Source organism: Bos taurus, chromosome 8, assembly GCF_002263795.3.
Source record: "Bos taurus isolate L1 Dominette 01449 registration number 42190680 breed Hereford chromosome 8, ARS-UCD2.0, whole genome shotgun sequence".
Classification (NCBI taxonomy): domain Eukaryota; kingdom Metazoa; phylum Chordata; class Mammalia; order Artiodactyla; family Bovidae; genus Bos; species Bos taurus.
This window is the reverse complement of record NC_037335.1, coordinates 88763721-88786857: the sequence shown is the minus strand read 5'-3', so window position 1 is coordinate 88786857 and position 23137 is coordinate 88763721. Positions and strand designations below refer to the sequence as shown.

Here is a 23137-nt window from a genome sequence, read left to right as displayed (position 1 = left end):
AAGCAGCATTCTAGCTATAACACGTTGAGACTAATCAGAGGCTTAAGGATGCTCGATGCTGAATTTTAAAATTATGCTTTTTTAACCCCTTATTCCCTTATAGCTTTGATTTTTTTTTTTTTTTTTTTAATATTTATAACCACTGAAAAGGTTGACTGACCATATTCCTGCCTGACAAGAAAACGATTTAAGGACAATGGAATCATGAAACCAAAGAGCAAGCTTAGAAAGAATGAGAGCCTTTAAAGTGGGGATGAAGTGGTGAGACTTTACACAGTGAAGAAGTGATTATCTAGTTAATTCTAATATAAGTTAAGAGTTGTTTTGCTATAATCAGATTTTGTTTAAATGGAGATCTCTTGCTGCCTTGAAAAAAGGACTGAAATTTTCTATAACAAACATGTCCTCTTTTCTACTTCTTCCGCTATAGCAACCTAGTTCTCTGTGTCCTTAAAGGAAGGAGTGACCTTTTGCTGAATGTCCACCTCTAGTACTTCTAGCAGTGCATGCCAAAGGACTCATCTATTCATTTGCAGTTGATTAGCTAAAGGCTACTATATGGAAAAGCACTAGTTCCTAAGTGGGGGAAGGCCTGTCTCATGAACTATGGTGGAGATGAATGAAAACACATTATCAGTCTCCTTCAAGTTTATGTTATAGGCAGGACAAATATCATTAGAAGTATCCTAGTATGTAGAATGGCCATGTTTGGGAAGTACTGAGTATTTACTGGTATAATGGACAAATAAAGGTTATGCAAACAAAGTAAGTTCTCTGTTGCCAGTCATCCTCCCCAGAAAATGATTTTGTTGATTGTCATAGTATGTCTTTGTGACAAATCCTGTGTAACACAGGTGTGAGGAAGTGTGTGTTTTGTTTGGGAATTACTGAATACATTCATTTCATGCTTGCCAAAATCCATGAGTTTGGCAGGGAGATGTAGTGTTATTTCTACACAAGAAAAACTGAGGCTATAAATGTTTGTCCCAAATTTCTCAAGGAGATAGCACCAGGATCAGAATTAGCATTCAGTCCTTCTGACCTGAGTTCAGCTGCTCTTGCTCTTGGTATCTTGTAGTATAATGTGAAAATTACAGTGCCAGTGGTTGCTTTTAGGTTAAAACTCTCATTTGTGAGAACTGGGGCTTCCCTGGCTCAGTGGTAAAGGATCTGCCTGTAATTCAGGAGACCTGGGTTCAATCCTTGGGTCAGGAAGATCCCGTGGAGAAGGGAATGGCAACCCACTCCAGTATTCTTGCCTGGAAAATCCCATGGACAGAGGAGCATGGTGGGCCCCATGGAGTCTCAAGAGTTGGACACGATTGAGCATCTAAGCATGCACATACGCTATGTGAATTAGTGGTTCTTCACAGTGTGGCTCATGTCAAGTTGGTGGGTGGAGGAGTGACTGGATTCCTGACAGGTCAGAGGGGACCGGATGCAAGATATTTGGGAGACAGTAGAGAAGTAAGGTCCTATTGTTGAGGGGAGCCACTAGTCCACTGGCCTACATGGTACAGCTGAAAAGTTAGGTTTGTTGGATAGGAAATAGAGAACTTTGGGAGTATTGTGGGTGGGATCATGATAATCACACCTGGTTTCTGGCTCAGCTTTTAAGGAAACGGGCTTGAAGGTTTTGATTGGGTTGGTGGTGGTGGTGGTTTAGTTGCTGAGTCACGTCCAACTCTTGCGACCCCATGAACTGTGGCCTGCCAGGCTCCTTTCTCCATGGGATTCTCCAGGCAAGAATACTGGAGTGGGTTGCCATTCCCTTCTCTACTAAACAGGGCTTAATGGCATCGACCTCACTGGGCTGTGAAGGGGCTCAAGGGAGACAAAGACTCCTAAAGTTCTCAACACAAGGCTTGGTACCCAGGAAGTTTTCCACACACAGTAAGTTCACTGTGAGCAATGATCAGGAACACTCCTGGGGGCCTGCAGTATTCCGATTGAGTTAGGCACTGGAAATAGAGAACAAAATACAGGGAGACTTTTCTGCAGTAGAAAAGTGTTCTTACGGGTTTTGGTGGGAAAGGTCCTAGCTAGTTCCAGTTGGAAAGATTGGGGATCGTTTGTGAGAGCATAAGTTGGCAGTGGGGCTGGTTTGGGGATCGTACGATTTGGATCTGTGTGTGCTGGGTGGGTGAAAATGACCTGTAAATTGGAGATAGAGGCCTAGAGGTGATAAAACTGCTGGAAGGCGAGTAGGTTGAAGTGAAGTCCTGAGCAAAAGGAGAGGTTCTGGCTCAGAGTGAGTCTGACAGGTGAAATGGGGAGAGTGTGGTGGGAACCATGCCACGGAGGAGCCTTTGGAAGATGAGTGAGAGCAAAGAGAGGGCAGAGGTTGTCAAGTCCAGGCTAGTGGAGCTTTTCAGGTGGTGTGATAGAAGTAGATACCATGTAGTAGAGGTTAATGAGATTGACAGGAAGGAGGTCGTAGGAGACTTGGCAGCTGTCAGTGTGTTACAGGTCTAGCCTGTTTATAGTGACTCTTTTCCTTCATTGCAGACTCTTAATTGTAGCAGAGTAGAAATACAAATTCTACTAGTTGGTGCCTATGCTTATATCTCCTGACATTCGAACAATTGGAAGATCATATGGGGTGTCTTATCCTTAGCTTGGGAGAAGGCAATGGCACCCCACTCCAGTACTCTTGCCTGGAAAATCCCATGGACGGAGGAGCCTGGAAAGCTGCAGTCCATGGGTTCGCTGAAGGTCGGACACGACTGAGCTGCTTCACTTTCACTTTTCACTTTCATGCATTGGAAAAGGAAATGGCAACCCACTCCAGTGTTCTTGCCTAGAGAATCCCAGGGACGGGGGAGCCTGGTGGGCTGCCATCTATGGGGTTGCACAGAGTCGGACACGACTGAAGTGACTTAGCAGCATCCTTAGCTTTGACTCTTCCTTCCTTTCAGTGGACCCTACACTTCAGGATTTCAGTGGTTTGCTACAAATAATTCAAAGCCCTTGAACGTCATGGAAACACCTGCTGGTGCTTATTTGTGGGAATGAGAATACTGTGATTTGTATTAAGTCAGTTGCTTAGCATTTATCATTGTATCAACCTTTGTTGCAAAATGGTTGAAACCTCTGGCCTTATACTAAATTTGCCACACACAAAAATCAGTGTTAAATTATAGTTCACTCCAGCCTTGCGACTTGAGCAAGTTGAGGCAGTGGCAGTGTTCACAGACAGTTCCATCTTATTAGCAGGACATGTAGTTCCTGGACCACGTTGTGCACAGTGCTCCCAGCCCCCTGAGGCAGTAGAGCACAGGATATGGCAGTGGGCTTGGAACAGGAAAGGGGCTGGGCAGGCTGTCTGCGGGTGCCCAGAGGCCTCAGGGAGCAGGCCCCTGGAGGTTGTCAGGGTGGAATTTGGATGGGCAGTGGGGGCTCTATAAAAGCTCCCTCTGCCAAGAGAGTGGTCTGGATGGCTTAAATTTTGGTCAGGGTTGCTGGAGTGAGGCATTTCCGAATATTTTGACAGCATGAGAGTGGAAAGCTGCTAGAGCATCCTTGGGCTTTTCTAATATTCCTTGTAATAGGGTCCTGTTATGGAGGTTTCAGCTGCGTAATGAAAAAAATGGAACTAGTCAGCATCTTTGTTTGCAGGTTAAGAAGTGCTCAGAGGTTTTATTTGGTTTTTAATTAGAGGTATTTCAGTGCTAGAATGAATGACCTCAAAAATAGTATGTTTAAATTTTGTTTATTATAAAATATTAAGCTTCTTGGTTTGTGGTATGAAATCTGCAACTAAAATTTACCCTTTTTATTTAGACAGAAACTCTATACCGATGATATGGCTTTTGGAGCTTCAGCTTTTCCATCTCAGTATTTCTCTGCTGAGATCCCTCTTCATCCATATGCCTACTCTCCCTACACCCTTCAGTCACCACAAAATGTTTGCCCAGTGCCCGGCTCCCCATATGATGACAACCAACCCAGTTGTTTTGGAGGTTTTCAAAGACTGAAGCCACGAAGTGAGCACACGTGCCCTCTCTCACAAGACACAAAAGCTGTGTTTAAGGTCTGTAAATGTCTTGGTGTTGTTGGCCACTTTAGCATTTAAAACATAAAGAACAGGCCAGTTCTTGCATGTTATTTAAGGTATTTAAAATTTCATATGGTTTAACCTTTTTAAAAAATGATTGAGTTGTAATTATGAATTTGTGGATTCAAGCCTTTATTTTATAGTGATTGTGTTCTTAAAAATGTTATTTTTTAATGTTTCCTGCAGAAGAAAACCTATGATGAACAGAAGTTTGACAGTAAGAAAACTGATGGACCTGTATCATCAGATTTAAAATCAGTCAAAGATTCACCTCGTGTGTCCATTCATGCTGAGAATAGTTTGAAATCAGGTAAAAATAATATGCTCTGTATATTATATTATTCTACCCTGTCTACTCCCAGAAACATTTCTGTTCTTTAAACTGTTTTTGTGGGCTTATTCATCATGAAAAACTGAGGCAATCAAGTTTCCTGTGGGATCCTGGAGTTTATCCAAAGATGGTATTACACTGTCTTATGCAAGAACTTCTGTAAAATCACATAGCAAGTAGGTGACAATCAACCACCTCAAAATACTTGTTAAATAGTGAATTACAGCCATATCCTTGTACTGTATTTGATCATGTTGATCCCTAAAATAGCTTCTCTGGTTTTCTATTGGAACACTTTTCAGTAGGGGAGAGAGTTGACTACAATTTAAATCCCATCCTGAACAATACCAAACCCAGGGCAGGATGGTTATTCAAAGGACATGTCGGTTCTGGGCTTAAGAACTGCTGTTCCAGTCTCTGGTTGAAAGTTAGTGATTATACATGATACCTTGTTTTTTTTTTCCTGTAAATTATTTACTATTGCACCTTGATCACAGCCATCATCTATTTATGTAATAACTTAAAACCTCTGTAATAGTGTACTTACTGGAAATGGTTTGTCATTTATTTACATGTGTAATTTACTGTTATTTGATACATAACATTTTCTCTTTGTGTTGATGTCATTTATAAATCCTCTGGTATATGGTAATGTGAAAGAAGAGTTGAACAGTTAACTGGAATAACTCTAGCCTTATAATTAAACAATTTTTAAAATGCTGGGGCTTTATGGAATTGTAACCTATGGCATCATTCATTTGCATTTGAAGGAGAAAGGTGGGAGAGGTTATAAGTTTAATTCTATTAATACTTGTTTTCCTCTAGTTCGTTCCAGCAAACTAAAATATGGAAAATTTATTATTTAAAGGAAATTCGCAAGAGTCCCCTTAATCTCACAAAACTCTAAAGTGTGTTTTGAGAATAATTGAAATGCCCAGCTGCACAATCAGGTTAAGGTAACTATTTCATCCAGTTGAGAATTACTCCTAAGATTTGCAGCATGTTGCTTTTTTCTGCTTGGTGACCCCCATGGTCATTTATGTTTTCCACTGTTTCAGAGGTTAACAACGCTACCAAAAATCAGGCTGTTTGGACAATAATATGTTGTTGCATCAGTAGCAATAGACTTTCTACACTGCAACTGAAGTGTGAATACAGGTCATCAAACAACCTCTGAATTTTTACCCTTACTTTTAATTCTGTAAATGCAGATGGTTATTATAAACGAACAGACAGGAAATCCAGAATCATTGAAAAGAGTGGATCTGCCTCCAAACCTGAGTTTGGATTTACCAGGTTGGATTTTCCTGAACTGCAGAGTCCAGAAAACAGTGAGATACCAAAGATACAAAAGCAGCCCAAGTGGGGGCCTTTACGCTCCACCTCTACTGACATTTCTCTTCTCAGAGAAATGGGGACACCCTCTGCAGTATTATCAGAGGTGAGTGCAGCCTCCTGCTCTTTGTTCCCCTTTCTTCTTTTCTCCTCAGTGATGGACAGTTATGCAGGGACATCACCTGAAACACTGCATACACTTCACATCGTGGGGTGGCAGGGGCCTCCTAAATGCACTTAGGTGACTCTCTGTGTTGTTGGAGCTGTTTATGGCCAGGCTGTAACACCTGGTGTTGCTCTTTCCAGAGAATCACTTAGCAAGTGTCTTCATCTCTGGTGGCTAGAAAGCATTGCCATGCCTCAGGAGGGGAAGATTCTGTCGTTGGTTCAACTGAATTCCATAGCCCATTGTGAAAATGTTGTTTCTACCATTGCATTATGATAACACTTTTCAGTACAGAGAAACGAATTTTTTTAAATTAAATAGTAATGTTAGAACTGTACAGTGTAACTTCTAATTTTCCCAGGCAGTTTTATCTGCACCTCTGTCCTGTCAATGATACAGAAAATCTCACTGCAGTAAGTGTTAAATTGCACTGTATTCAGTATTTGATCTCAAGTTTTAGTCCATCAAATTGAAGCATTTTCCTGTCACACAGATTTTGAGATTTCCAGGAAAAAATTTTGTTGGATTCTAGTTGCTAAAATGGCTTTTGACAAATTGAGGCCCATCCCTGTGTAGAGGCAAGGAGAAAGAAGAAACAATGAGGAAAACAGAGCTTCCCAGTTCGTATACCTTTTGAATGGAGAAAGAATTTACATTTCCTGTCCTAGTGCTTCTTTTGGGTGCCTGGATACTGAAGCCTCTGAAGACTTGGTGGTAGTGGCTTATATAATGTGCTGAAAATAAGTCATCCCCAACATGTTGACCCTTAGGCTGTCCCACCTGGTGTTTTCCTTTTACATGGTGGCGATAAGTAAGGCCGATTGACTGATATAGAAAAATCACAGTTTCATGTAGCAGTTGTGTGACTGTGTTTTGGGCCCTGGCTGGGTGTATGGAATAGCTGAGTAGTTGAGGAGCTCCATGCCTTCGTCGTGGGTGGTCAGTGGATAATGCCAAGCCTGTGAGCTCTCACAAAGTACAGGGTACATAGGGTCCAGGGTGGCTGGGGCGTGACTGACGCTTAGGTCACGCTCACTTGCTGTGTGTACTCCGCATGTGGACAAGTAGGACACCTCATGCTGTGTGGGGAGGTTTACACACTCAGTGCCTTATGTATTCACACTCTTGAATTATATGTGGAGTTGTTTTGTTTTGTTTTTCCTCAACTTTGCCATAAAAAGAAACTTTTTTTCCTTCATGGTGTTAGTAACATGACACCAGAAAAATATTAAGAAAAAACAAACTGTCTAAAGTTGTACAGCCAAGAGCAAACCATGTTTGGCACTTAGTCTTTTTTTAATGTTACATTGTTGGAATTGAGGGGCATTCCCTTCAATTAAGAATACATACGTACAAGTTTGTGTTTGAATTTTTTAAAACCTTTATGGTAATCTTCCCATGTCATTAAATAGTTTTTGGACATATAACTTACATTGAATCTTTGATGTTAATACATGTAATTTACTTAATCATTCTTGAATAGGTAAGCCATTTCTAGTGTTTGATTGACTTTGGTGAGCATAAAAGTTAAGTTTACTCAAAGAACAGGCTGCATTTTAATCATTTATTTTCTCATTTGATGGATTTTTTACTTGATTACTTAACATGTTTATATACTGTGTCTATCTGGAATCCCTTAGAGAACACAGCAGCCTACAGATGGGGCCAGAAGAGAATGTTTCTCAGAGTGTAGCCACTTGCACAGAGCTATGCTGATGCCACATCACCTCCTCCAGAACTAGCCCAGTGTTTTGGAAGCTGAGAAAAGTGCCAATAGAAAGGGGAATGGCATCTTTCTCTTTGCCTAACTCCATACCTCCCCATGCCTTTGGAGTTCCCAGAAATGCTTCATTTGAAAGTAAAAAGTTACTTCCCGAGTGGCCTTTGTCTTGCATTTATTTGAGGCAACGTGCTGAAATTATCGAGATCCTATTTAGAGGTGGGGCCTCAGGCCCCCAGCAGATTGAAGCAAACAGCTCCACACTCCCTCGAAGGGGCAAGCGCTCTAGGCGACACCTCCTGCAAGATTTGTATGGGGTGTCAGGCAGTGATTTGGAATTTGCAGGTTAGCAAGTGATACCTGCCGACTCAGGAACCCATGCTTGCTCTCTGGAGGGAAGTGGTGTGTCCTTGCCTGGGGAAGTCCTGGGGCAAGAGGGCCCAGGGCTATGTAGGCATTTCCAGGCTCTTAGTGAGCTCTGCTGTGGGGCCAGGAATCAGCAGATGTCCCTTGGAGGATTTTACTGTATTTTTGTTTTTAATGAAAATGGTGGCTTTCTGCCCTAGTTACGGAGCATGTTCTTTCCATGGTTCTGAAGCAGCTCTTTGAGGTTGCCAGGTTTCCACTAGGTAGAGGAGTGGCACAAGGCGTATTCAGCAGTCAGCAGTTTTAGCTGCTGCACAATTGTTTTTTTTTTTTTTGACTAAGCTTAGATGAAATGGTAAAATGGGTGAATTTTTGAAGCATATGAACTTCAGAATTGATTTTAAAGCCACTTAGTTTATCATTTTCCTTTCACCTTGGGTGCTGCTGGTCACTTTGAGGTCTCTCTTAATGTACTCTCTTGTCCCAAGTGTCATTCGGTTCCTCTTGTTCCATGCATGATGGAGCTTTCTGTCTATAAAAGAAAGTACACATTAGAAGACTTGTATTTGTTTTTGTGGACATTTTCAGGGATTTTTTTTTGAGCTTTGGTGTGGGGGTGTGATGAAAACAGCTTTTCCTTTCACAGCAGGCACTTTGGCTTTTAAGAATCTTTGCTGACTTGGAAATTATTAAGTTAACGTGATACTGTGTGTGGTGTGATCCCATTATTGAGATCCATTTAAAATGATACACAGATGTTTATCTCCGAAGCGACGAAACGCTAAGATGCTAGTAGCTAAGCTGTAGATGGGTGGTTTTTCCTCTGGGGAATGAGATTTGGCAAAAGAAAGTAATTTAACTTTGCACGTTATGTACTTACATGTTTGGAATTTTTAATTAGCCTATATTTTGCAGATTTTAAGAATGGTGAAGGAGGCTATATGTTTTTAAAATAATGATTATTTTTAGTTTGAACTAGTAAGAACACAACTGGTTTGCTTTTTAGGGTGAAATAGTGGTGAAAAATAATAATCGGACTGAGTCTGTAACCGATAATGCTGTTACCAGTCCCTCTTCATGTACGAGAGGTAAGAGTGGCTACCAAATACTATTTTAGAAAAATCAGTTGTCTATTCTCTTCGTTTATTTTCAGGCTAGTGCTGTTGAAATGTTTCTGTGTTAAGGCCTTCTTTGAGGAAAGGAGTTGATGGGTTGTTGATAAACTGGCATCGTTGTTAGAAGATTGAAGTGAAGTGGGTAAGATCCCACTTCCTTGCCCAAGGAATGTAAACTACATACAAGTAAGGTGTTCTCAGTGAAATGTTCGTCAGGCTGAGAGAGACATTTTATGAACTCAGGAATGACCACTTTCTTAAGCATTTCATATACCAGTAGTTCTCACAGTTTTTGGTTTCAGGACCCCTTAATACCCTTTGAAACCCCGAAGAGTGTCTGTTTATTTGGATAATTGTCAATGTTTGTAATATCTGAGGGTTAAAACTGAGAAATACTAAAATACTTACTAATTTACTTAAAAGTAACAATAAACTTATTACAGGTTAACATAGCACATTTTAATTTAAAAAGGTAGCCATTTCCCAAAGTTAAAGTCAGGAGAGGAGAGCAGCCTTTACATTTTAGCAACTCTTAACACCCAGCTCAGGAGATCTGCTTTGGCATTCAGCTGTTTCACTGTTCTCTGTCATACTGTCCTAAACCCCACTGTACTAGACCTCTCTGAGCAAGAGAGTAGGGAAGGCAGATGACACAGTCCTGTATTCAGGAAAACAGTTTTGGCTGTGGATCCCTGAAAGTGTCCTGGGAGTCTCAGAACTTTGAGAACTGCTGGTCTGTCCTAGCCTGGTGCAGAAGTGAGATATTCAGAATGAGTTCAGTAGATTCTGCTTTTGAAATTTTTGTGGGTAATTTGTCCTAGCAGAAGATCTTTTTACACAATTATTCTTGATTTATGCACAGCTGTATTTCCTATGGTGTTAGCATGTTTGGTACATATGTGATTCAATACAAGATCCTCACTTCAACAGCTGCTGTGAAGATGTGTAGCTGTATGGTGACAAGAGCAGTTTCTCCACTGTGGGGTGGCCACAGGCTGCTGACGTGACCTGCCCGTGTCCTGATGGATGTCCTTTTGTTTTGTCTGTGTATAGAGTTTCATGGGCACCTAAGGAGTAGTGTTGCTGTACTTATGCCTGTGTTCTAAAAAGAAATAAATTACCAGTTACTTTGGTAGCTGAAGTCTAGTGATCTTTGACTTCTGATGTTTAAAAGTACACATCAAGGTTAGTAGGGCCACAGTCTGATCTTCAGCTCATTATTTCTGTGTGTTTGCCATGTGGATGTATTGTGGATTATTATTTTTTAATGGAAACTATTATTTGTTTACTGCCCGCACCCCCAGGTTAAAAAGAGCAGATCCTAGGATAGTCAGTCCCCCTTTCAAGTTAATTCACCCTGCATGTTCCAAGAAGAAAAGCAAATTTAATGGAAACTGTAGTTTGCTAGAGTGTTCCGAACAGTACCTTAGTTTAACTATGCTCTTGAGTACTTCATGTAATGCACGCTTGGGATTTCTAAGGAATTTCCTTTTTACTGTTGGGATTGTTCAACAATTTTGGTTATCTTTGAGCAGAATTATCTTGGACACCAATGGGTTATGTTGTTCGGCAGACATTATCTACAGAACTGTCACCAGCCCCTAAAAATGTTACTTCCATGATAAACCTAAAGATGGTTGCTTCACCAGCAGATCCTAAAAATGATAGTATGTCATCTTCTGAAGTTTTATCTTTGGAGCCTTCCTACAAAGAGAAACACGTTGTCCATCTTACTGAAAAGGTATGCGTCACACTTTGTTCATGTTGCTCTCCTGTGCCACTGGGTAGTCTTTCTCAAAGCCTCACTGAAGGTGTTTCATTCGGTACTGTAGGCACTAATCTGAGTTGGTTGTACTTGAGGTCTTATTGTTTTTTCAAGAGGGACACAAGTATTTGACGGGCACAAGTGCTCCCTTTTAAAAATGAGTGAGGATGTGTGTTTTAGACCTGTGGTCTTAAAATGTCAGTGACTATTTTGAATTCTTTAAAAGAGAGATGCTGGAAGAAACTTATGCTCTGGTATTTAAAATACTGCAGTCTTTTGTCTGTTGAAGTTACATTGCTACAAGTACTGATAGCAAAATAATTGTATGCCCCATTTTGCTATTATCTAGTATGCTAATTGATTCTTGGTTACTTGCAGCCTACTTACTGTAAGATAGCATTTCAGAATTCAGTTTTTCCTTTCAGTTCAAATAATTTTAAGCTGTTATTTTTCAATCTCTAGATTTGTTTCTTGAAGAGCGTTTTGTAGGGGAGGCTAGATTTTGTTCTTGATTTTCTTTCTATACTGATACATTATTTTAGATTGAAATATGGGGTAGTATTTGTTTTGTACTGGTTTCCTATCATTTTGAGTATTGGGATACTTTTCAGTATCCAGAGTGTCTTAGACCACCCCACACAAAAAAGAACTGTGTGTTTATACTTGGTTGATTCAGGGAGTCTGCGCTGGTGACAATTAATTAATTAATTATTGGTGAAATTAGACCGATGTGCCTGTTCCCTGCAGCTTCATGCCCATACTTCAGGAACACAGGAGGTGGTGGTGAGACCCCCTCCAAGTAGACACAGACTGGCCAGCTCCAAGGCCCCATTGACTTCTGGGCACAGGTTACACAACAGGCCACCATGTTACCATCTAAACCAGCTTTTAACACTCTAAGAGTTAACAGATTTTGTTTTATTTTCCTAGCATCTTAAAAAAATTTTTTTTAATTTCTTTTTTTAAATTTTTTAAATTATGAAATTATGGTAACACATTTACAAGAGACTAGGAAAATACAGAACAAAGTTACATATAGTTCCCACTATAGATTACAATTGTTTAAGTAGATAAGATTTTTAGTTGAAGTTTCAGTATCAAACTTTCAGAAATTAATGGAATGAATGTACAGAGAAGTAAGAGACTATGCTAGACCTAAATAAAAATGATTTTTTAATTAAAGGTGTAAGAGAAGTTTATTGTTAAGAAGTTCCAAAATAAAGATTAGAAAATGAAGATCTCTGGTAATCTTATAACCCAGATCACTTTGCATTGTGGTCATAATGTTTTGGTTGTTTTTTCCCCTTCCCTCTAAAACTTTTCTGTGTTGTGAGTTTTTATTACTGAAAAAGCACATGTAATATTACTAAAATCTAATTATGGAAAAGGTCCTTGTCCTATAGCCCTTTGGTCCTCACCCCTCCAAGAGCCTTTATTAACAGCCTGCTGTCGGTTCCACCTTTTGTTGTGTTGTGCTCAGTCTCTCAGTCACGTCTGATTCTTCACGACCCCACAGACTGTAGCCCACGGTGCTCCTCTGTCCATGGGATTTTCCCAACAAGATTACTGGAGTGGGTAGCCATTTCCTCCTCTGGGGAATCTTCCTAATCCGGGGATTGAACCTACATCTCCTGCAATGCATGCAGATTCTTTACTGCTGAGTCACCTGGGCAACTGTCTGTTCCACCTTAGGGCTCCTTAAAACATAAATACATAAAGAAGTTTATTTGGTATAATTTTTTTTCTTTTTTAAGAACAGAAATGGGATAATTTTATACGTATTACATATGAAAGTTGCCTTTTTCACTTAACAAGCTACCATGGATGGCCCCTCTGGGTTAGTAGATAAATATTCTTTTTAATAGCCATTGAGACTTTTTACCTCTGAAGGGTGAGGTCTCACTGGGGCAAAGCAGGGTCTCAGACATTAAAAATGTTTCATCTTCTTAGAGCCGCCATGCTATTGGAGAGAGACTAGCCGTCTGCAGACCAAGACAGAGTTTGTCAGATGGGATTATTGCTCCAAAGAGGATGGAGAGTGAGAGGTTAGGTAGAGGTGGGATGACTCTTGAGCTAAAATGAGGAAGTAAATGGTAGTCTGGATCCAGCTATGTGAGTGTTAAGTGCAAAGGGCCTGAAGCTAAAGCGTACTTGACCTGACTGAGGAAAAGCCAGGGGGCTGAGCGGAGAGTGAAGGTGGTGAGGTCAAATTCTGCAGGTCTGGGATGAGCCCAGATAGAGTCTGATTCGCAGGCTGCATTGGTGATCCTGAGGTACAGTCAGGTTTAGGAGCCATTGGGCTGTCGTGATGGAAGTGGCGCACCTGGACTTAGGAAAGGACTTCAGGTGGACATCAGTGGGGTCATTACCATGGCCTCCTCAAGCTGCAAACTTGGGTCCAGATCCACCTGTTTCAGTGCAGTTGGATGTGGCATCTGCTTTAATGGATTTTTTCCTTCAGAATCATTCTACCAAATGCTGGCTCTTTGGAAAATAGGGAGTAAGTCTGAGTAAAGTCGCCATGTGGTTGTACAACTTGGTATCTTAATTTTATTCTGATGCATGGAATTAAAATGTTTACTGAATGCGCTAAAAACCATAATTTTTGCTTTTTTGTTTGTTCTTGTTTTGTTGTTGTTGTTAGTCCAAAGCATCACAAGGTGGCAATCCTGAGCAAAATGAAGCCTCAAGAAAGAATAAGAAAAAGAAAGAAAAGTCTAAATCAAAATATGAAGTCCTGACAGTTCAAGAGCCACCAAGGATTGAAGTACATTTATATTTATTACTCACATTGTATGATATAATAAATGGGTCTTCCTTAATAGAAATACAGGTTCATACTGGTTGCCCAAGTAAAAAAAGTCTCTAACATTTTTAAAAATAATTGTTTTCCTAGTGCTAAAAAAAATAGATATCACCCACTTTCTTCACTCCTTCAATCTGGTGTCTCAAGCACAGTGCCCATCTCATAGCAGGCACTCAGTAAATATCTGAAAAGAGTGAATGAATGGTCTAGAGACAAAACTGCTTGTATTGAAATTTAGTGGTGTATATGCCATACTACTAATATATACCATACCCCTCAGTGTCTTCTGACCTGTTTTTCCTTTGCTTTGGCATGCTTGCTTCTGCAGGGCCTCCTTTTCTATCTAGATGTCTAGCTATAACGTGCTCCACTATAGAGAGAAACTTACAGTACCATAAATCTGTTGTGGGCCCTGGTCAAGAAGAGAATATCACGAGCTTCCAAAAGTGTGCTTTAAATTGTCATCCTGTGATACTCCAAGAATGTCCTTGTTCTCCAAGGAGCCATCCTGGATTCTGATTATGTTTCTCCTGGGTCAGGAATTACCGGACTCAGCAGCCTGGTGCTGACAGGAAGGGTCTTAGCAGTGCTCTCTAGGCCACCAACTTAGGGTCAAGCCCAAGGTGTTCCCATAAACTTGAGGGGCTCCCAGGGCTTTTGAAACATTTCCTTGAGAATAATGGGATTGCCTGTTTGAAAACCTGCGACTGCATTAGAGCATTATTGTTTGGGCCAACAAATAATTCATGTTTCCGTCCCTCATTTTTCACATAATTTCTCCAGGGTGCCTAAAATATTGACAAAAGTACGTAAAACATTTTTAAATGATTTAAATATTGTTTAGAGACTTGTTTATTTTTTCTAGCCTAGGATCAGCACACAGGACAGGATGCTTAAATCTCCTGTGTCCAAGTTGATGGTTTCCCCAAAGAAAACATAGTTGAAGGATGGTGCTTGAATACTCTTGTGTCAGGATGGTTAGAGGCAGTTCGTAGACTGCTTGGTGAACCCATCCTTGAGGCCCTGCACTCTTTGGGGGCAGGGGCATTCAAACTGCAGTCTTTAAGTTTGTTCTAAAAGTGAAATAAATTAGTTTTTTTTTTTTTTTAATAATACCTTTGAGCACTTCTATAGGAGATTTTTATGGAAAGAAAATACAAGCGAAGAAAAGACTGTAGTTGGGCTTATTTGATTCTTGTGATATGTGAAGAGCTAAAGGGTATGTGGTTTACTTAGGATGCCGAGGAATTTCCCAATCTGGCAGTTGCATCTGAAAGAAGAGACAGAGTAGAGTCACCGAAATTTCAGTCTAAACAGCAGCCACAGGTAATTTTTAGATTGAAACCACAATTGCTTTAGGCTTAACTTTTCTTGCTAAACTAAAACTCTAAAGAAAGCCTCCTTTCCAGACTTCTTCCTTTATGGGCACCAGGTGGTTTTGTTTTGATTCATTTCTTCATTGGGGAGCCATATCCAGTGTATTGAAACAAATTTGCTCTTAAGCCAGAACTGCTTTGTCACTTTCGAAATTAGATGATTGGTAACTGCTACTGCTATATCAGAAAAGAGGGGAACACATACTGCTTATCTAAGTTTGATTTGAAGAAAAAACATTAACTTAGTGTATTCAGGAAATAGAAGACTCCTTTTGTGAGGCAGTTATATCTGACAGAAGCATAGTCAAGTAGTCAGGATCAGAGAAAGAGATGAATCTCCGTGTACCTCAGCCCCACTGTGGATTCAGGAATGAGTTTGTAGTTCATAATCTAGATGGGGAACTTGTGTACTTTGGGCATTTTCATTGTCCTTTTGCCTTTCAAAGTGGGGTGGTTATTTTCACATTTATGAAGAGTAAGATTCTTAACCCTGTAACTTTGCATTCCTGTGTTGTAATTTGGCCATCTTCCATCCCTGCAGAGGTCTCTAGGTGCCGGTGCTGTGCTTAGCATTCCCCTCTTGCTGTGAGTCCTCACCCAGTGTGACTTTGGCATTAGGGAAGAGAAGAGTGGCTGGAGGGCAGGAGTGGAGGCACCAAAGCACAAGAGACAACATGCCCATACAGCCTTTATATAGTCTCAAAACCCGTGTCACAGCTGTTTCAGAAATAACACTTATTTAGAGTATATCTGACTTTGTGCCTAAATTTAATACTTTGGACTGTGTACATTTTTTGCTGTGCCCCCATGATTTCATGATAGTTTTGCTCACTTAGGCAATTGGAGAGCAAAAGGTGCTAATAAGGTACTAACCAAAAGGTACTAACCAGCTAGCCTCACACAGACTTTGTAGCCAGGGACTTTATTCCAGCCTTTGTTCCTTATCTGTAGATGTATGCTGTTATTTATTCATAATGGAGATGCAAACAGAAATATCAGTGGTTTAATTAAACCAGTGTTATGAAAGGAGAAGAAGGAAATAAGCAACCTCAATGGTAATATTGGCAGATAATTTGGAATTGATGGGTCTTTTCTTTAATTACTTTTAATGTCAAGATTTTTATAGTCTCTGTATCTGTCTTTTTTTATCCTTAATTACATGGCTTTTTGTTATAAAATGAAAAGTACAGTTTGTAAAATAAAGTATTATGAGTAAACTTCTGATTTTTAACTTTTTAGAATAATTTTAAAAGTAGTAGAAAGAAAAGCCAGATTCCAGTACAGTTGGATTTGGGAGGAATGCTAACCGCACTGGAAAAGAAGCAGCACTCCCCGAATGCAAAGCAGTCCTCCAAACCAGTGGTGTTCTCAGGTAAGAGAGCTTGTTCATTTCAGACAAATGATTGACGTCTTTTTCAGGAAACTATTTTGTGACAGTCTTCTCTTGTAATCAAAAGTTGAGCGAGTGAAAGTCGCTTAGTTGTGTCCAACTCTTTGCAGCCCCATGGACTATATAGCCTGCCAGGCTCCTCTGTCCGTGGAATTCTTCAGGCCAGAATACTGGAGTGGGTAGCTGTTGCCTTCTCCAGGGGATCTTCCCAACCCAGGGATCGAACCCAGGTCTCCCGCATTGCAGGTGGATTCTTTACCATCTGAGCCACCGGGGAAGCCCAATCAAAAGTTATTGATATATAATCAAAATAGTGTAGTGCTGGAATTAGGATAGATGTAGACCAGTGGAATAGAATTGAGAATCCAGAAATAAACACACATATCTGTGGCCAGTGAATTTTTGATTAGGAGTGTTGAGTTTATTAGAAGGACAAAGAACAATCACTTAAAAAATGGTACTGGGACAACTGTTTTAGCATTTCCCCATGCTAAAACAATAAAGTAGTAGTGTTAACCTCATACCATATACAAAAATTAACTCAAAATGGATCACATTTTAAATATGAGCTAAAACCTTGAAACTGTTAGAATAAATAAAACAGGATAAATCTTCATGACCTTGGATTAGATGATGAAGTTTCAGAAAGGACTCCAAAAGCACAAACAACAAAAGCAAAAATAGGTGAATTGGATTTCATACAAATTAAAAACTTGTGTACCAAATGATGTTATCAAGACAGTGAGTAAACAGCTTGCAGCATGGGAGAAAATAAAAATCATGTATTTTATAAGCATTTAATATACAAATATATAAGAATTCCTACAGTTCAGTAACTCTTATTACAAAATGGGCAAAGCTCTTGAAAGACGTTTCCCCATTAGAAGATATGCATATGGCCAGTAACACACGACAAGATGCTCAACACCATTAGTCATTAGAGAAATACAAGTTAAAACTACATGGAGGTAATTCTTCAAACTTACTATGATAACTAATCAGAAATGTGGAAAATAACAAGTGTTGGTGGGGATTTGGAGAAATTGGAACTGTTGCTGATGAAAACATTGAATGGTGTACTTGGAAAACAGTTTGGTGATTCTATAACGCTAAGTAGAGTTGTCACATGACCTAGCAGGTGCACTCGTCTGAATGAATCCGAAAGAATTAAAAACAGAAACTCAGTCAGTTACTTGTACACCAGTGTTCATAGCAGCATTATTTGCAGTAGTCCAAAGGTGTAAGCAGCCCAAGTATGTATCAACAAATGAATGGGTAAACAGAAGGTGGTATATACATATAATGGAATACTCGACCTTAAAAAGGCAGGAAATTCTATCATAGAAAGAATGTAGATTAGAGCTTGCCAGGGGCTGAGGCGAGTAGGGAATAAGGAGTTACTGTTTAATGGGGACAGATTTTTCTTTCGGGGCATGAAAAAGCTTTGGAAATGGGTAGTGGTGATGGTTGCAACAATATTTTGAACGTGTTGATGCCACTGAATTGTGAAGTGAAGAATGGTTAAAATAGTGGGTTTTATATGTATTTTGGAGAAGGAAATGGCAACTCACTCTAGTGTTCTTGCCTGGAGAATCCCGGGGACGGCAGAGCCTGGTGGGCTGCCGTCTTATGGGGTTGCACAGAGTCGGACACGACTGAAGCAACTTAGCAGCAGCAGCAGCATATGTATTTTACCACAAAAATTCTAAACTTAATTAAATGTGATGGTTTTAAGAAATAGATCTTATTAAAAGATGGGTTTTCCACTTGATGTGATGACCTGGTGAAAATCTTATAAGTGCCCTGTGCAGGTTGTATTTTATTTTTGCTGCATTTGGTAGAAATGAATTACCTGCTTGTCCATGGGAACACAGCAGGTGGCAGTGTTAACTCCCTAGTGATGTAGTCATTTTCTCTGAATCATGCCTGAGAGCCAAGACAGTTAAAATTGGTAATATGTCATACAAAGAAATAATGCTCATTTACCACCATAGTCTTGTAGATATGTTTCCCTCTGAGGTGATTTAAAAGTGAAAAATAGGATCCATGGAAATGATGAAGCTTACTTTTTTTTTTCCCCTGAAGCATTTTAAAGCAATTCATCATGTAATTTTACTTATAAACCCCTCCTTCTGGTGATAATTTTATTATGGCATCAATCCTAGAAAGGATAAACATAATTTGTTTCCTCAAGGGAAGGGAAATATAATATTTTTGTTTTTTCCAAAAATTTTCAAGCATCTGGAAAAGCTGAATAAAATCATGCAGTGAATACCCATGAACTCACCACCTAGATTGTACAGTTGTTCCTAATTTTCCTCAGTCACATAACTTTTCCAGAGGTCAGCCAACTATATCCTGCTGGCTGTGAGTGTGTATGTGTGCTCAGTTGTGTCTCACTCTTTGCACACATACAAAGAGTATGTGTGTGTGTGTGCACTGTAAGCTCACCAGGCTCCTCTGTCCATGGGATTTTCCAGGCAAGAATACTGGATCGAATTGCCATTTCCTACTTCAGGGGATGTTCCCGACTCAGGGGTCAAACCCATGTCTCTTGTGCCCCCTGCGTCGGCAGATGGATCCTTTACCACCACACCACCTGGGAAGCAACCGGATACTTGAAAGTTCTATTAGAACACAGCCAGCACACATTTATTTAAGTATTACCTGTGGCTGCTTTTGAACTAGAATGGCATTTGAGTGTTGCAATACACGTCTGCTCATTAGCTTGAAATATTTACTTTCTGGCCCTTTAAGGAAGTTTGCTGATCCCAATCTATCCATCAGTTTATCCAATATCAATTTATTTGTATTTTGTTTTTGCTGCATTTCAAAGTAACTTGCAGACATCAGTATATTTTACCCCCAAGCATGCATATCATTAATAGAGTTCAGTATTTGTGATTCCTATTTTCCTTTGGTGGCAAAATATGCATTTAATGACATGCACAGATCTTAAATGTATCATTTTAAGAGTTCTGGCAAATACATAACTTTGTAACCCAAGCTTCTGGCTGTGTAGAACATCATCATCACCTTTGAAATTCCTGCCCCTTCGCATCCCAATCAGTCCCTGCTGCTACTTGAAGGCAGCCAAGGTTCTGATTTTTTTTTTCCTGCCATACACTGTTTTTTCCTGTTCTAGAACTTAATATAAATGAAATCTTAGTTTGTTGGTGGAGGTGGGAGTTTTTTGAAGCCAAAAATTCTAAATGCTGTTTCTCATATGGATTATTTTATATGGGCTGCTGAATGGTATAGTCAGAAGTTTCCTAAATAGCCTTCTCATAGGTATAGCAGAAGTAAGTCTTAGTCAGTTTCATAGTGACCTTAATTAAAAGCCCAGAGTACAAATTTAAAATGTGTGAGTGCAGTTAATTTAGTCCAAGTATACAGTGGCTGAGGCACCAGTTGACAACGTGTCCCTGAACCCAGTATTTCTTTTTCATGCAGTATCCCCAGGACTGCCAGCAATGGCCCTACTGGGAGCAAGCTGAAAATGCAGGTTCTGGGAACACCTCTGATGTGGTACACTTAGAACCACTGGGGATGGGATGGGCAATAGGTGTTTTTTAACAAGCACACAGTGGGACTTTTGGTTTTGTTTTGTCCTGTTTTTCACTTTTTGTGGTGGAACATTTAAAACATAGTCAAAAGTAGAATATGATGAAGACTGCCACCATATGCCCATTACCCAGCTCCATCAGTTACCAACATTTTGCCAGTCCCGTTGAATCTGGAACTCTGTTATTTTCCCCTGAAGTACTTGTAGACATCATGTCATTTAACCTGTAAATACATCAGTCAGTATCTCTAATTGATGGTGATTTTATTTTTAATTGATTTATTCTGCCATTCTCCCTTATAATAATAATAAAGATTATTTTTTTGTTAGCATCTTGTATCCAGTCTGTATTTAAATTTTTTTCTCAATGATTTTGGTGATTTTTTTCATTTCAGGATCATACATCACATGTATGAATAATTCTTAAATGTATCAAAGCTTAGGATCACTGCCTTCTTAGGTATTCCTCCTTCAAAGTTACTTTGCTCAGTGTCTGTTTGGGAAAGGTCTGCAGTGACCTTTCCAGAAAAGTCAGGAAAGTGCTTGGCCAACCTCTGATTCTGAAAAATGTAGCTTCTTGAGGAGCCTGCAGGGAAGCATGTGAGCTACTAACTGAATGTTCTAGACCTCCAGCCAAAGGTAAAAGCAAGAAAAGTGAGGGAACTACCTCTGAGGCTATATAAGGTGGCTTTTTTGCAGCTAGATTCAAGTTGGACCTTTTAGATGGAATTGTATATGAAGTCTGAGATAATTTGGCAAGAAGTAGGGGCCCTCAGTCAGATGATATTTTTAAGTAGCTTGTTAGATTGTAAGGTTGGTTATTGGGTTGTTGGATTTTGGTAGTATTGAAAGGATGTTTTGGCCACAGATCCCAGTAATGCCCAGATACTGACATGTCCATCATCTTTCTTTTTGACATCAGTAATGGAACCATTCTTACCAGAAAAAGTAAAAATTAGTCAAGAGGAATTCAGAGTTTCTCTTTATTTTTAGATTAGCCAGTACCAAATACTCCTAGAAGGGGCTTTCTTGCCAGAACACAGCTTAAAGGCCTTTGGTGACTTGTATCTATTCTGGAGCCCATGTTTGGCCTTCCCAACTGGCTGATCAGATTAATGAGGAGGTGAATGCTTTTACCAGCAGCATAGGGCAGAGTAACCTTGGCCACCTACCAGTGTCTTTAAGATGTATTTCTGGTAGACAGCTTATAGTCGGAGCTTTCTGTTTAATCCAGGCTAAAAATCTCTTCCTTGTTGAGTGGGGTGCTTTGTTCATTCATGTTTAATGCTGTTGTTACTGTGGTTGGATTTACTGCTGTTACTATTTTTTTTTTCTGATTCTTTCATGTCTTAATTTATTCCTCTGTTCCTCTTTAACTGTTTTCATTTATGTTAAATAAATATATAGTACCATTTTGATTCCTTTGATTTTTTTTCTTTTACTTAAAAAAATTAATTTTCTTCAAAGTAAGAAAGTAAGTAGTTGCTTATAAATAAATAAAAGCAACAAATTCAGTCCTTGTTTACCTAGAAACATTTATATTTTAGATTCATTTTTTGAAGGATAGTTTCACTGGATATTGAATTCTTGATTGACAGGTTTTCCCCCTCACCTTGAATGTCATTCCATTGCCCTCCTGCTTCCATTGTTGCCAGTGAGATGTCAGATATTACTTGTCTTGTTGTTGCACTTTCTGTGATGAGTTGTTTTTCCCTTGCTGTTTTTGTTTTGACCTTGAGCAGTTTGACTATGATGTGTCTATGTAGGAATCTCTGTATACGTCCTACCTTTGGTTGAGTAATATTTATCCTATTTTGAGTTTGTCAATTGAAATATTCATTGAATTTGGGAAGTTTGGGGTTATTATTTCTTCAAAATATTTTCTTTTCTCTTTCCTCTCCTGGCACTCACATTATATATATACTAGTATATTTATTGTTGCCCCACAGGTCTCTGGAGGCTCTTTTAAAATCTTTTCTTTAAATTGAATGGTTTCTGTTGATTTATTTTCAAGTTCATTGATTTTTCTACCATCTCCAATCTTCTGTTGAGCCTCTCTCCTTTATTATTTGTATTTATTGAAATTCTGGGTTTATTATCTAGTCTCACACTTGCCTTCATTTCTTGGTCAGCTGGGGGCACTCAAAGACAGTTTCTGTTAACTTCCTTTTTTCTTTAGGGTGGGTTATACTTTCTTGTTTCTTTGAAAGTTTCACAATTTTTTGTTGAATACTGACTTTTAGTTAATACATTGTAGCAACTGGTATTTTATATTTTCCTTCTGAAAGTAGTAGTTGTGATGGGTGGTTTTTGTTTTGTGTAAGGAAATGCCTGGTCTGAGTCTGGTGGCTGCCTTCCCCACAGTGTGTGATTGCTGATGTCTCTGCTTAGTAGTTTTTGTTTTTGGGTCGCTTTTCCAGGAGTCACTCCTGTGTCTATGCAATAGTTTAAAAACATGTACTAAAATTAAGGAGGGTGGGTAAAATATATTTGGAAACATACTGACGGTAGTTGAAGCCGGACAATAAGTACATGGGTTTGTTGTTATACATTCTCTTTTATTTGGTGTGTGTTTAGAAGTTTTCCTAATTAAAAAGTTGGGGGAAAGTAGGCACAAATTAACTATTCCCTTGGAACAGGAACAAGATGGGAAGTAGAGCAGAACCATAGTGTGCAGTGGAAGTGTTCGGAGCAGTGATCGTGATCATGTATTTACTCTCTGCAGGGAATTTAGGAACATATGTCTAGAAAACTCAAGAGAATCAACTTGAAATATTGCTAGAATCTTAAAGGGCCTTTTAAGATAATAAGGTAGAAGGTATACATATATATACTTGAGGTAGAAGGAAGCCAGTGGCCAACTTCTGCAAAGGCAAGGTAAGCTGAAAATGGTAGAGTAAAATGGGCAAGCTACCTGGAAAAGCTCTTCATCAAAAAATGAGACCCAAACACATCATCAGACTTAGCTGGAAAATGTAGGAGGTTTGATTATGGGGATAGGAAGCTGGTTCCCTCAGGGACAGTTTGATGGGGACGAGGAAGGATGTGGGGTGAGTGGGTGGCACAGGGAGCCCCTGAGACAGATCTGCAGCGAGCCTGCCTCTGGAGCCTGGCAAGTGGTGGGTGGCAGCCTGAGTTGTGTGTC

General features: G+C 39.6%; 1 protein-coding gene across 6 annotated transcripts in view; it reads left to right on the top strand.

The window, feature by feature from the left end:
- Window positions 1–23137, top strand: part of SECISBP2 (SECIS binding protein 2) — a 34406-nt gene that overhangs the window by 2502 nt on the left and 8767 nt on the right. For 2 of the 6 annotated variants that reach the window (XM_002689859.7, XM_010808197.4), the window contains exons 3-10: window positions 3784–4033; window positions 4244–4367; window positions 5600–5829; window positions 8982–9063; window positions 10626–10831; window positions 13500–13622; window positions 14898–14987; window positions 16277–16409. In XM_002689859.7, coding sequence (XP_002689905.2) covers window positions 3784–4033; window positions 4244–4367; window positions 5600–5829; window positions 8982–9063; window positions 10626–10831; window positions 13500–13622; window positions 14898–14987; window positions 16277–16409 — 1238 coding nt within the window. Of the gene's footprint in view, window positions 1–3783; window positions 4034–4243; window positions 4368–5599; window positions 5830–8981; window positions 9064–10625; window positions 10832–13499; window positions 13623–14897; window positions 14988–16276; window positions 16410–23137 lie in introns of those variants that run through there. The other 4 variants (XM_005210469.5, XM_005210467.5, XM_005210470.5 and 1 more) reach the window with 4 other exon arrangements.